Source organism: Mytilus edulis, chromosome 10 (genome assembly GCF_963676685.1).
Source record: "Mytilus edulis chromosome 10, xbMytEdul2.2, whole genome shotgun sequence".
In the NCBI taxonomy this organism is placed as follows: Eukaryota; Metazoa; Mollusca; class Bivalvia; order Mytilida; family Mytilidae; genus Mytilus; species Mytilus edulis.
The window spans coordinates 36,371,179-36,384,754 of NC_092353.1; the positions used below are offsets into that span (position 1 = coordinate 36,371,179).

Sequence of the window (13,576 nt, forward strand, 5' to 3'; positions counted from 1 at the left end):
TATTTTGACGATCATATTACGATATTGATGCATAAAAATGATAAAATCGTTCACAGAAGACTAAGTTTATGATATGTACATGCATTGTGTCATAGATTAAATTCATACGTTCAGTATATGTTCACTTGTGTTAATATGTCTTTTGATTGAACTAAGCAATGCATTTGTTTGCACTCATCCTATTTCAGGAATCTGATATTCAGTAGTAACTGTTGTCGTTTGTTGATGTGGTTTATAACTGTTTCTCGTTCCTCTTTTTATATAGATAAGATCGTTGATTTTCCCGTTTGAATGGTTTTACACATGTCATTTTTGGAGCCATTCATAGCTTGCTGTTCGGGTGAGCTCATGCTCCGTGTTGAAGATCGTACTTTGACCTATAATGTTTACTTTTACAAATTATAACTTGGATGAGAGAATTGTCTCATTGGCACTCGTACCACATCTTCTTATATCTATTGATTCAAGAATTAGTTTAATTTTTTTTCACCAGTCACTCTTTTCATATGACTTTAAATGTGTTAAATGTTATGTGTTTGTAAGATGCTGACCACAATTTAAGATCAAACGATGACCTCTTCAAATGTTAATTTTAGATTTGTTTCATTCTGCAAAGTTCAAAATACTGTGTTTAAATGCAGGAGAATTGTATCAAGTAAGTGTTCATATGTTATCACAGGCACTAAGTCTTGTCTCAGAATGTTTTCCCTATTTAACTTAATATTATCATATTAAGGTATATAAGGGGAAAAAATCTGAGACAAATGCCTGTGTATGTAATGCACAATCAGTGAGACAGTGACCTATTAAATTTTGATGTCTTATCTTGAGATTGTTATTACATAAAGTACTATAACAGTTCATACTTACGTACTCGTTTCGATTGTGAATGATGACATATTTAACCGCCGTACTGTCTTTGTTGTACATAGTCCTAACTGGAATGGTGTGTACAGAAGAACAGGACCATTACAAACGTCTCCTACTCAATGATCCAGATGTTATAAATTCGAGGTTGGTAAACCTGGAGAAATCAATGCAGGACATAGTTCGCCTTACCCAACAACAACAGACGACCATAGCTCAACTGCAAACAGAGTTAGCACAGGAAAAAGAAAAGGTTTCCCAAGCTTTGTTAAATGGTAAGATAATCATCTGCCCCAAAGCCTGTGATCAATTGGTTGTTGTTTGTTGTCGTATGTCATACTCGTTTTTCCTTTATTATGTTAGTATATATCAGGTTGTTAATTTTCTTTTTGGAATGGTTTAAATTTAACATTTTTATGCTGGGACCTTTTATAACTTTATATACAATAAGAAGGATTTTATAATTGTTGAAGGTCGTTTATGTCTTGCAGTTTGTCACAGCTTTGTCTCTTTGGCCTTGTTTGGAATGTTGTATCATTGGCAATCATGAATCATCGATAATATTGAAGAACAAATGTCTACATTTTGAAAAAGAACTTACAGTGAAAATAAAATTCTGGAATATTCTTTTTTTTAATGTTATCGGAATGTACAGATCTTATAATAACATAACAAATATCTTAATTTAAGACAGAGGATCGACGTATATTCGCTGGGGACGTAAACAATGTAGCGGAGTGAATACAGAGATACTATACACAGGTACTTTGATATTTTCTAGAAGAATTGGATATCAAACTAGTTATGAAGAATGATTATGTTAAACAGAAAAGAGTAAAATCACAAACATACTGATCTCCGAGGAAAATTCAAAACAGAAAGTCCCTTATCAAATAGCAAAATCAAAAGCTTAAACACATCAAACGAATGGATAACAACTGTTATATCCCTGACTTGGTACAGACATTTTCTCATGTAGAAAGTGGTGGACTAAAAGCTAGTTTTACCTCTCACTTGTATGAGAGCTACATCAAATTTCATTATTAGTGTATTGACAACGATGCGTAAACAAAACAAACAGACATGATAGGTAAAAATGTCAAAAATACAGCAGTAAACATTGTTTTATAATCTTAATCACTTAAAAAAACATATTAGCAACAATTATAGACAAGAAAACACAAATTAACCATAGTACACAATAAAACAATGACGGGATGTATAAGTACAGATCCACGTCATATATGTAACAAAGAAACATAAAAAGGCATATAGACAAAGCACATAGAAAAAAGGAAAGACAAGCAACAAACGAGTTATCGAGGTAAAACCAAAAGGCATATAGACAAAGCACATTAGCAAAAAATGAAAGACTAAAATATGAGAAATTACTGTTTTTTAACAGTTGTTTCATTTGATTTTACAAGTATACGAAATAGAACATTTTAAAATTGCCATAAATATATTTGTAAATCAGCTTTTCAGAACTTCCCAATCGATATTTATGCGAACACAAGATGAGTGCTTTTCAGAAAACATTTTGTAATAATCAGATTTTCATCAACAGAAATAAAATTGAACTACGGAAAAACAATAGTTGTTTTCTCCTGGGAACAAAGATAGCCAGCCTTTTTTTATATATAGTTTAACACAATTTTAAAGTAAATGATATACACTTTTAAAAATATTTCATATAAATGTGATGTTTCAATCTTACAATTGTATTTTTTATTTAGAATTTCCTTTTAGTTATGGAAATATGCATAAGACATTACAAGACATAACAAGGCTTGTTCGGTAGTTGTGAAAGTTTCTTTTAAGGCGTTCATGTAGTCAACTTTATCATCTTCTGGACGACTTTCAGATGATAGTTAATCCGTAGATAAAGACCAATCGGCGTTTTGCATTTGCATCATTCTGCATTCACTTGCGCCGATTTTTTTCTTTCACTGGGTGATTTGATTATCGCAAACTAAGTTTACAGGCGACGTGTCGGCGCACCCAGCATACGAATATTTGCGACCATCAACTCACCAAGTGATGCTGTCGGAGCTTAAAATACAATATTTATATAATGTTAATGGTAGTCAAGAAAGGGGGCGAAAGATACCGGAGGGACAGTCAAACTCATAGATCGAAAATAAACTGACAACGTTATGGCCAACAAAGAAAAAGACAAACAGACAACTAATAGTACACAAGACACAACATAGAAAACTAAAGACTAAGCAACACGAAATATATACAAAGGGAAGCCTCGCTTATCGTTTGATTGCAGATGTCAATCTTACTTACACAAATTGAGAAAACATTTATATGAACAAAGCATAACAATTGAACCAGACCTTTAACTTGCTAGCAGTAGGATAACAGCTTTAAAATACCAAATTGCTGCGATTTTGCAATTAATGAATGTTTCAATGATTTTATATCATAAAGTGTGGTACTTACCTGACATATGTACTTTAGGATTTTAATTTCGTTGGTACTATATTCAATGTAAGTTCAAAACGCGCGGGAACCAGTTGTTATGCTACATCCTATTCACCATGCATGAACTATCAGTTTTCTATCTCGGTGGCTTGAAAGATAGTCGTGTTATTACGGGGTCGTAATTCTGCCGTTCTTCTGAGAAGGCAGAGGAAAATAGAAACGGAGATATTTCTCCGGCAGAAGATACTTTGGAGGATTCCTCTCATGAAGGACAGAAACTTAAACAATACGTTAGACAATATGGTCAATTTTATAACGGGTGAATTCACCGCTGGACAGACAATTACTGCAAATGGTGACAATAATACGTCTGAAATTACAATCACATGGACAGTCCAGTTCAAGTCTGTCACAGTTGAGTCTTACTGCAAACCACAAACACAGACACGTACATTATGTAGGTCTAGAGATTCTGATAGTGAATCAGGTGATGATCGTGGTGATGTTATGTCTTTGAAACCTGGTCAAACGAAGTTGTGTTCTGAGACAGCGTTCGACAATGATGGCTCTAATGATGAACAGTTGTCAAGTAAGGCAAAATAATGTTTGTTTGATATTTATTGGGTGAATGCCATTGCCACGAAAACAGAGAAACAAATTGTCATTTCAATAGATGATTCCCCAAAAGAGGTTCTCATGGGTCACTGAAGTGCAACCAAGCCTAATTTAGTTACTGGATTAGACAAATGGGAACTGTGACACATTATGGTTGTAATGACAAAACTGATGGTATAGGTATTCTATCTAGTCCTTCGTGTAACTCGGTGAATGGGATGAATATTTTCATCTCGACTCCTCGACGTAGACGCAATCATGGTCATCGTCATTGTACATCACCTTCTCCGCATGATGTATCTATTGATGACTTGCTGCCATTTATACAAAAGCCGTTAGGTATTCATCACATTCGAACGAAACTTTATTGATTACCCCTTTCAAAACTTCATTCTCTGTTCAATTGGAATCCACCGTTACAAACCCTCATTCAAACCAATACAAACTTGAAGCTATAATTTCGGATATTGCAAGTCACAGACTTTTCAAGCCAGTCCGCATTGGCAAAGATGAAAAAGAGAAAAGATCTTTCCTTAACCTTTCCTTTGCCCACAAAGGTCTCGATGGCGTCAACTTCGCAATATCCTTCATCATAAATTAGTTCAATCGAAAATACCTCCTTATTTCAAAGACCAGTCTGTACCAATCATTTCTTCTACCTATACCAAACCTATTGCAACTAAAATTTTCAATTACAAACACGTTTTACAGGATCTCGATATTGACGACTTCAAGTCTAAACCTCCTGATTGCACTTGTGCTAGTTCCCAATTCACATATAATCCTGTTGGCCACGTTATTACCGGTGACCTCAACATTGTTAATAACACTTCTCTACGAAATGTGTTATCGAAAGGTCAGAAATATCGTGAGCCTAAATCAATCAATTGGAAACACAACTTTAAAATTTTGAGGGATTCAGTTGAGGATTATGCCAGGCAATGGGCTAAGTGCGAGAATGAAGACGTAGAAACTCTTTCCGAATGGATGAAGGCAGTGAGGTGTTGACACAAACCAGAATCACGAAACTGAATGGGTCCATCAATGCCCATGCTACGTCAATCTTTAAAGACCAAAATGTTGAAAAACACCTATCCTACCTCCATGACACATATGTTGTTGTCCCCGCAGATAAAGCCCCAAACAACATCGTTTTTGTGTGTAAAACTCATTACATTAACTGCTTGATAAACGACTTAGGTATTGACAATTTACTTGGAAACTCAACAGATACCCTCACGACACTTATCAAAGAGGAAATCCTGGATAATCATAGGTCTATTCTGTGTTCCTTTGGAATGTCAACCAAAGATGAAGAACTGGATCTTCTATCACTGTATTGGATACCTAAACTACATAAGTGTCCTTACAAACAACGGTATATTGCTAGGTCTTCCAAGTGCTCCACGAAACCTCTTTCTAAATTATTAACATCTATTTTATCAGCAATCAAAGACGGGGTTCAAAGTTATTGTGAAACTGCCTATTCTAGAGGTGGCGTGAATCAGATGTGGATACTTAAAAATTCCGAAGATCTTTTAGAGTACATACAATCTAACTCTCTTTCATCTTGTAACAGTATTAAAACATTTGACTTTTCTACTCTTTACACAAGTATTCCACATTCCAAACTAAAAGACAAATTGAAAGAGTTGGTATTGCTTTGCTTCATAAAAAAGAATGGCCAACGTAGATACAAGTTTCTAGTATTAGGGAGGGATAAATCCTACTTTGTAAAGGATCACTCTGATTCAAACAAAAATTCTCTGAAACTGATATTATCAAGATGCTTGATTTCTTGATTGACAACATATTTGTTACGTTCGGAGGACGTGTTTTTCAACAGACTGTCGGGATGTCAATGGAAACAAACTGTGCCCCTCTACTTGCCGACTTGTTTTTTTTTTTATTATTATGAGGCTGACTTCATGCAGGAACTTCTTAGGAAGAAAGATAAGAAGTTACCAATATCCTTTAACTCTACTTTCCGCTATATAGATGATGTTCTTTCACTAAATAATTCAAAATTTGGTGACTATGTGGAACGCATCTATCCCATCGAGCTAGAGATAAAGGATACTACAGATACAGTGAAGTCGGCCTCATATCTTGACTTACATCTAAAAATTGACAATGAGGGTCGGTTGAAAACAAAACTTTACGACAAAAGAGATGATTTCAGCTTTCCAATTGTGAACTTTCCATTTCTAAGTAGCAACATTCCAGCAGCACCTGCATACGGGGTATATATCTCCCAATTGATACGATATTTCCGTGCTTGCATTTCCTATCATGATTTTCTTGATAGAGGGTTGCTGCTCACAAGGAAGCTATTAAACCAAGAGTTCCAAATGGTGAAGTTGAAATCATCCCTTCGTAAATTTTACGGACGCCATCACGAGTTGGTTGACCGTGATGGAATAACCGTTTTACAAATGAAATCGGATATGTTCCTTACGTCGTAACTACAATTCCCTTCCCTTTCATGAATGTGACCTACCGAATTAGACTATTTACCGGATTTGTTATCACATAAGCAACACGACGGGTGCCACATGTGGAGCAGGATCTGCTTACCCTTCCGGAGCACCTGAGTTCAGCCTTAGTATTTTGGTAGGGTTCGTATTGGTTATTTTTTAGTTTTCTATGTTGTGTCATGTGTGCTGTTGTTTGTTTGTCTTTTTCATTTTTAACCATGGCGTTGTCAGTTGGTTTTCGATTTATGAGTTTGACTGTCCCTTTGGTATCTTTCGTCCCTCTTTTAGTATCAGCCTTAGCTGAAGAAACTAAAGACCTTTTTACTGTTGATGAAGAAACGGAAAAATTCCCTCAGGTACCGACTTTAGACGATTTCAGTAGAAACTGTTTAGCTAAAAGACATGACAGTGTAGCCTCTTTTCTAAAGAAAAGAATTTATATTCACAGACTTACAAAACGCTTGAGAAAATAGCATACAGAGGGCAGCAGGCAAATTTCATGGGTACTGTCATTTGTATGTATATGCTACAGAGTCTTTGTAAATTGTTAGATTGATTACCAGAGGAGACACTAAACACTGATAAATCTATTCAACAAATTAGGGATATTTTTGCGATGTCCAGGAAAGAGTTGGATAAGGCTGGTAGAGCAGGAGATTTCTCCTTATTTTGAGTCGTTAAATGTGAATGATTAATACATCCAGGTTTTTACCTCATGATTCTAGAATTATTTCCGGTGTGCCTGTTCCTGGAGAAGGTGTTTTCGATTACAATTTTAGTTTCAATTTAAAAGCTAGAAAAGACAAAGATAAAACACTTGATGATTGGATGTCTGATATATTGTTAAAATGAGAGGTTAAGGAAAACACTTTTGAAAGATGATTCTAGTGAAGCTAAGAAGGCTAAAATAGAGAAATCAGACCGAAACAAAGACCAGACGTCAGAGAATTACTGTAACCTGAACCTGTATTCCAACACAGGACCTATAAATTTCATTAAAAAGACAGAGAATGTTATATTCTCCAAAGTGGTTACAAGAAGAATCCCTTTCCGGTTAGAGGAGGGAAGTCCTATAGAAAATGACAAGGTGAGAAAAGTGTTGTTTCTGGAAAAACCAGAAGGTGGTCGTCTTGTTCATTCTCAAATTTCAAATGACAAATGAGTTTTGGCTATAATTCAAAATGGTTACAAACTAGAAATTTTAGGAGTCAAGAAGACTTGTAAACGAACAAATTTGGAAATTTAAAACAAGAAGTAAAAATTTTATTGAAAAAAGATGCTGTAGAACCTTGTCAGGGAAGATTAAAAATATTTCTTCCAAATCGAGAGATATTCAACCTGACTGCATGGCGAATATTGACAAATAATTGACTGCAAAAAGCTTTTCAGAAATCACTAGAAAATAATTGTCCGCTTCATGGAGATCTGGGTTACGCAAGGACTACACATGTAGATTCAGACATTTCAGTACATGATGTGATCAACGGGAAATTGATCCACATGTTGCAGCTAAAGAGAAGAGTGCGACTTTTTTTGCATCTTTATATGATAAGGGGTTAAAATATAGAACAATTGCAGGATACGGATGAATGTTGTCTCCTGTGTTAGCTCCTGTTGATAAGACACATGTTGGACACCATCCTTACATTATCAGACTTTTAACAGTAGACCACCTAAGCGCAAAAAACTTACAGAGTGGAATTTACCACTTATTTTGGACATGGTAGAAAAACCTCCATTTGCTGCAATGAAATTTGCTAGCCTTAAGCATGTTCCGTGGAAAACTGCATTTTAATAGCTATTTCAACTTTTCGAATGTGTAGTGACTTACAAGCTTTAAAACTAGGCGAAGGTTATAGTATGAAATTCAAAACAGTGTAGCTGTGGCCATTGATTGACACATTAAAATCATTCATTGACTGGGACAATTTAGGTGAACGTTTGTATGTAACGACAAATGCTCACTATGTACTTTTTAAAGACACTTAAACTATGGGGTCACCAAAGGTTCTCAACACCTAAATAAAGTAATTCGAAAAATTAATCAGAAATAACACGATATTTTGATTTATATCAATTATATAAATCAAAACACAAAGGTTATTCCTGATTAATTTTTCGAATTATTTTATAATTAAAGGCGTTAAGAAACCTTTGTTGACCCCACAGTTTAAATGTCTATGGTAGGTACGTCATGAACAGTGGTTGTTACAGACAAACGTTCACGTAAATTGTCCCAGTCAATGGATGATTTTGATGGGTCAATCAATGGCCACAGCTACACTGTTTTGAATTTCATACTAGATGCAAGATATAGCTTATAATGACAATTAAAAAAATGTCATACCCCTTTTATGGCGGTCTTTTACAGAGAGCAAATTACTAGATCCTTAAAGAACTCTTTACTTGTATCTTAAAAGAACATATGTCAGGTAAGTACCTTAATTTATGATATAAAATTAAAAAAATTGAACTCAAATTAAATTTTTATAAATAAATTATACTGACCTGACATATATACCACAAACCCTTTCATGATATAGGATAACTTCCAATCGATTCCAATACCAACGACATTGAAATCCCAAAGTACATTATATGTCAGGTAAGTATAATTTAATCTTGAGTTCAAATTTTGATTTGGAAAACAAAATCAGAAAGATTTACTTACGCAACAACTGAAAGAAGGAAAGAACAATCGCAAACAGATTTTTTCGACAAAAAAATAAAACTTACAAAGTACAAAGTTATATATTTTCTTGAAGGTTTTGCCGTAGGTCAAGAATATCATCATAATCAATATTATGGCGGTCCAGCTAATATGTTATGCCTTCCAAACAATCCTGAACTAAGCAACAGAACAGCACCAGGAAGCAGCTTATTGGTTGGAACAGAGTACGACAATGGAAACTTCTTTGCTAATGGCGCCCACAATGAAGATGTCCCTTGTGCGCTATGCAGAAGTTTAAATACATCTGCATCCATAATGATACCTGGCAGAAAATCATGTGATAGCGGCTGGAAAATTGAATATAATGGCATATTGGCATCAGGGGCGTATTCCCATAAACCATCATCCTATATTTGCCTTGACAGTCATCCAGAATTTTTACAAGGAGGACAAGGTGACCAGAACGGTCATGTACTGTATGGTACCAGTACTAAATGTGGATCTTTGGCCTGTCCTCCATATGTTGACAACATGGCTATAAACTGTGTCGTTTGCTCTAAATAAAATAAAGCAATAATTGTTTTGGCTTTAAAATATTTTTTATCGCATTTTCGGAATGAAATTTGGTGATTTCACTTAGTTAGTTTTTTTAATTTCAAAATCTTGCAATAACAGAAATCATTTAAAACAATGAATTATATAAAATAATAAACAATAAGTTCTCTTTATCTCAAGACTTATGATGTGTTTTTCTTGCTTTTAATAATATTCTTCTATTCTTGGAACCAAACTTTAAGAACGAAAATAGAGAGATATAGATAAAGATAACGAAAATCGGAATCAGAATTATTTTATCAAAATCATGGAAACCCCGAACCAATTTTAAACATCTAAATTTTCAAAAACCCATAGCTCAATACAAAAACAAGGCAAACAAATTAAAACGAAAAATACCGCACATAGTCCAGATGATGTTTTGTATGTACCGTACTCCTTTTACTTTGGAAATGATTGTGTGAGTTCAATGCGGGGTGGATAATATCGATATGTTAATATACGGGGTATGTACACATGTGGATAATTAAATCACAGATTTTATTTTATTATATTCGCTATTTATACCATATAGAAAACTGAATTAGTTTTAATATCTATAAGATAGATATATCCTAATCTGTTTTACATTGAAAATGCACATTCCCCCTTTCCATTATCTATTCTATATACACAAAACTTCACATATACAAGTTATTTCTGTACTTAAGTCAATCGACAAGTAATTGTAAATTTAAATCCATGGCTGGAACTAGATTTCTCATTTTTAAATGCATTTTATGATTCAGAAAATTAAAAACTTTTCTAGATTTTGCATTCATTTTTTTTTCAATGCTGCCGAAGGTCCAAAAATAAACTAAAGTTAGGAAAGAAGTTTGAGAAGATCCCCTCACATAACAAAAAAATTGTGAGTAGTATTCATTTAAAAGAGGGACGAAAGATACCAAAGGGACAGTCAAACTCATAAATCTAAAACAAACTGACAACGCCATGGCTAAAAATGAAAAAGACAAACAGACAAACAAGTATACACATGACACAACATAGAAAACTAAAGAATAAACAACACGAACCCCACCAAAAACTAGGGGTGATCTCAGGTTCTCCGGAAGGGTAAGCAGATCCTGCTCCACATGTGGCACCCGTCGTGTTGCTTATGTGATTACAAATCCGGTAAATAGTCTAATTCGGTAGGTCACATTCATGAAAGGGAAGGGGATTGTAGTTACGACGTAAGGAACATATCCGATATCATTTGTGAAACGGTTATTCCATAACGGTCAACCAACTCGTGATGGCGTCCGTAAAATTTACGAAGGGATGATTTCAACTTCACCATTTGGAACTCTTGGTTTAATAGCTTCCTTGTGAGCAGTAACCCTCTATCAAGAAAATCATGATAGGAAATGCAAGCACGGGAATATCGTATCAATTGGGAGATATATACCCCGTATGCAGGTGCTGCTGGAATGTTGCTACTTAGAAATGGAAAGTTCACAATGGGAAAGCTGAAATCATCTCTTTTGTCGTAAAGTTTTGTGTTCAACCGACCCTCATTGTCAATTTCTAGATGTAAGTCAAGATATGAAGCCGACTTAACTGTATCTGTAGTATCCTTTATCTCCAATTTGATGGTATAGATGCGTTCCACATAGTCACCAAATTTTGAATTGTTTAGTGAAAGAACGTCATCTATATAGCGGAAAGTAGAGTTAAAGGATATTGCTAACTTCTTATCTTTCTTCCTAAGAAGTTCCTGCATGAAGTCAGCCTCATAATAATAAAGAAACAAGTCGGCAAGTAGAGGGGCACAGTTTGTTCCCATTGGGATGCCGACAGTCTGTTGAAAAACACGTCCTCCGAACGTAACAAATATGTTGTCAATCAAGAAATCAAGCATCTTGATAATATCGGTTTCAGAGAATTTTTTGTTTGAATCAGAGTGATTCTTTACAAAGTATGATTTATCCCTCCTTATGACAAGATACTTGTATCTACGTTGGCTATTCTTTTTTATGAAGCAAAGTAATACCAACTCTTTTAATTTGTCTTTTAGTTTGGAATGTGGAATACTTGTGTAAAGAGTAGAAAAGTCAAATGTTTTAATACTGTTACAAGATGAAAGAGAGTTAGATTGTATGAACTCTAAAAGATCTTTGGAATTTTTAAGTATCCACATCTGATTTACGCCACCTCTAGAATAGGCAGTTTCACAATAACTTTGAAGCCCGTCTTTGATTGCTGATAAAATAGATGTTAATAATTTAGAAAGAGGTTTCGTGGAGCACTTGGAAGACCTAGCAATATACCGTTGTTTGTAAGGACACTTATGTAGTTTAGGTATCCAATACAGTGATGGAAGATCCAGTTCTTCATCTTTGATTGAAATACCAAAGGAACAAAGAACAGACCTATGATTATCCAGGATTTCCTCTTTGGTAAGTGTCGTGAGGGTATATGTTGAGTTTCTAAGTGAATTGTCTATACCTAATTCGTTTATCAAGCAATTAATGTAGTGACAAAAGATTGATTATAGACAACGGCAACCAATAGGTGATTTAAACTGTGTAACTGGGTTGACCGTATCGAATGAAACTCATTTATTTGTTTATTTTGTTATCTTCCGCAAGCTGGAAAAATTCACATTATTTGTTTATTTTGCTGACACATAGACTACATATAAATGTTATGTACGGTTTGTTTTTTTAAACATTTCCTATAATAATAAGTTAGTCTGTATCATAGCAGATTTTGTAGTGTTTACACGGCCATATTTTTCAATTCCTCTGGTGAACCTTAACGTTCACAGTTTGATACTGCTGCTGGTGGACAAACAAATTCGGATGGTTTTCATCTTTTTATAAGTTGAGAAATTATTAAGAAACTAAGTTCCTACATTCTCGGACAAAGTTGACAACAAAGATGAATTTTTATTGCTATGTTGCTTTGTTTGGTCATATAACTCTTCAACTTCTTCTGTCCTGATACAACTTTGGCTTTCAAATATTTGGCTTTGAGATTTCCTGAGGACAGTAAATGCAGACAAGCACTTCAAACGCGTACGTTTGTTGAAGTATTTTGTTATTTTCACTATATTGTTTAAGCACTTGCCTAATTTATCATGTTTTTATTTTGTTTTATCAACATTGGTCGGTTGATTTTCGCATTTAAATTGTTTTATATTTTGTCATAGATAACTACACAATATGGGTTTGGTCCTTTTTTGAAGGGCATCTAGTCTATTCATGACTAATGCATTGTTTTATCAGGAAATTAATGACCATACATGATATCAATAACCTTTGGTTGGCTTTATATGGCTGCAGGTGTTCTTTGGTCGATGATATGTGTCTTTCTGTTGGTTGTAATGCTTCGTGCTAATTTGATGGGTGGGGCCATTACCAGTTGTTATTACGGTATGTTCTAGTGTTGTGATGTTGCGCCGCTGTCCCAGTGTGTAAAGCTGGGCGTTAGAAGGGTTGTTGTTGGTTGCCGTTGTATGCTATATGTTATGTTTGTTTTTCTTTTCGTCATAAAGATACTAGTTTTTACATTTTTCGTTTGAATTGTTTCACTTTTTGTCATGTTTGGGCATTTCATATCGAATTATTTGGAATGGCATAATAAGATTTGATGCCGTACGGTGACCAGTAGTTGTGTAATTGAACATTTCAACTTTGTTGAGTAGTCGTTTTATTGGCATTATACATTTGTACCACATCTTCTAATTACAGATTCACTATATACAGCCTACATCAATAGACAAAGACATATCAAGTGTATATACCTTACCGAGCTCTAAATAACCAGGAATTTAAAAGATCATGTGGATGTAAACGGTTCCAAGATTTCTTCAATCTTTACATTTGAAATTTTTATATCTAATATAAATATATCTAGTATGCTGTTTTTTTACGAATCTACTTTAAGCGTGAGGAATGTGAGACACATTACTCTT

At 34.5% G+C, this 13,576-nt stretch overlaps 1 protein-coding gene across 1 annotated transcript; it reads left to right on the plus strand.

The window, feature by feature from the left end:
* The first annotated feature begins 843 nt into the window (after positions 1 to 843).
* Positions 844 to 9,644, plus strand: LOC139491045 (uncharacterized). The gene is made up of 3 exons (XM_071278316.1): positions 844 to 1,142; positions 1,558 to 1,629; positions 9,158 to 9,644. Exons 1-3 carry the CDS (start codon positions 890 to 892, stop codon positions 9,625 to 9,627), a joined length of 795 nt encoding a protein of 264 aa, XP_071134417.1. The 5' UTR covers positions 844 to 889; the 3' UTR covers positions 9,628 to 9,644.
* The last annotated feature ends 3,932 nt before the right edge of the window (positions 9,645 to 13,576 follow it).

What these genes read in the sequence shown, in the direction of transcription:
- LOC139491045 (XM_071278316.1), top strand. Translation starts at nt 890, where the DNA reads ATGATGACATATTTAACCGCCGTACTGTCTTTGTTGTACATAGTCCTA. An exon ending in TTCCCAAGCTTTGTTAAATG is followed by an intron (nt 1,143 to 1,557) that starts GTAAGATAATCA and finishes TCTTAATTTAAG; the next exon opens with ACAGAGGATCGACGTATATT. An exon ending in TACAGAGATACTATACACAG is followed by an intron (nt 1,630 to 9,157) that starts GTACTTTGATAT and finishes ATTTTCTTGAAG; the next exon opens with GTTTTGCCGTAGGTCAAGAA.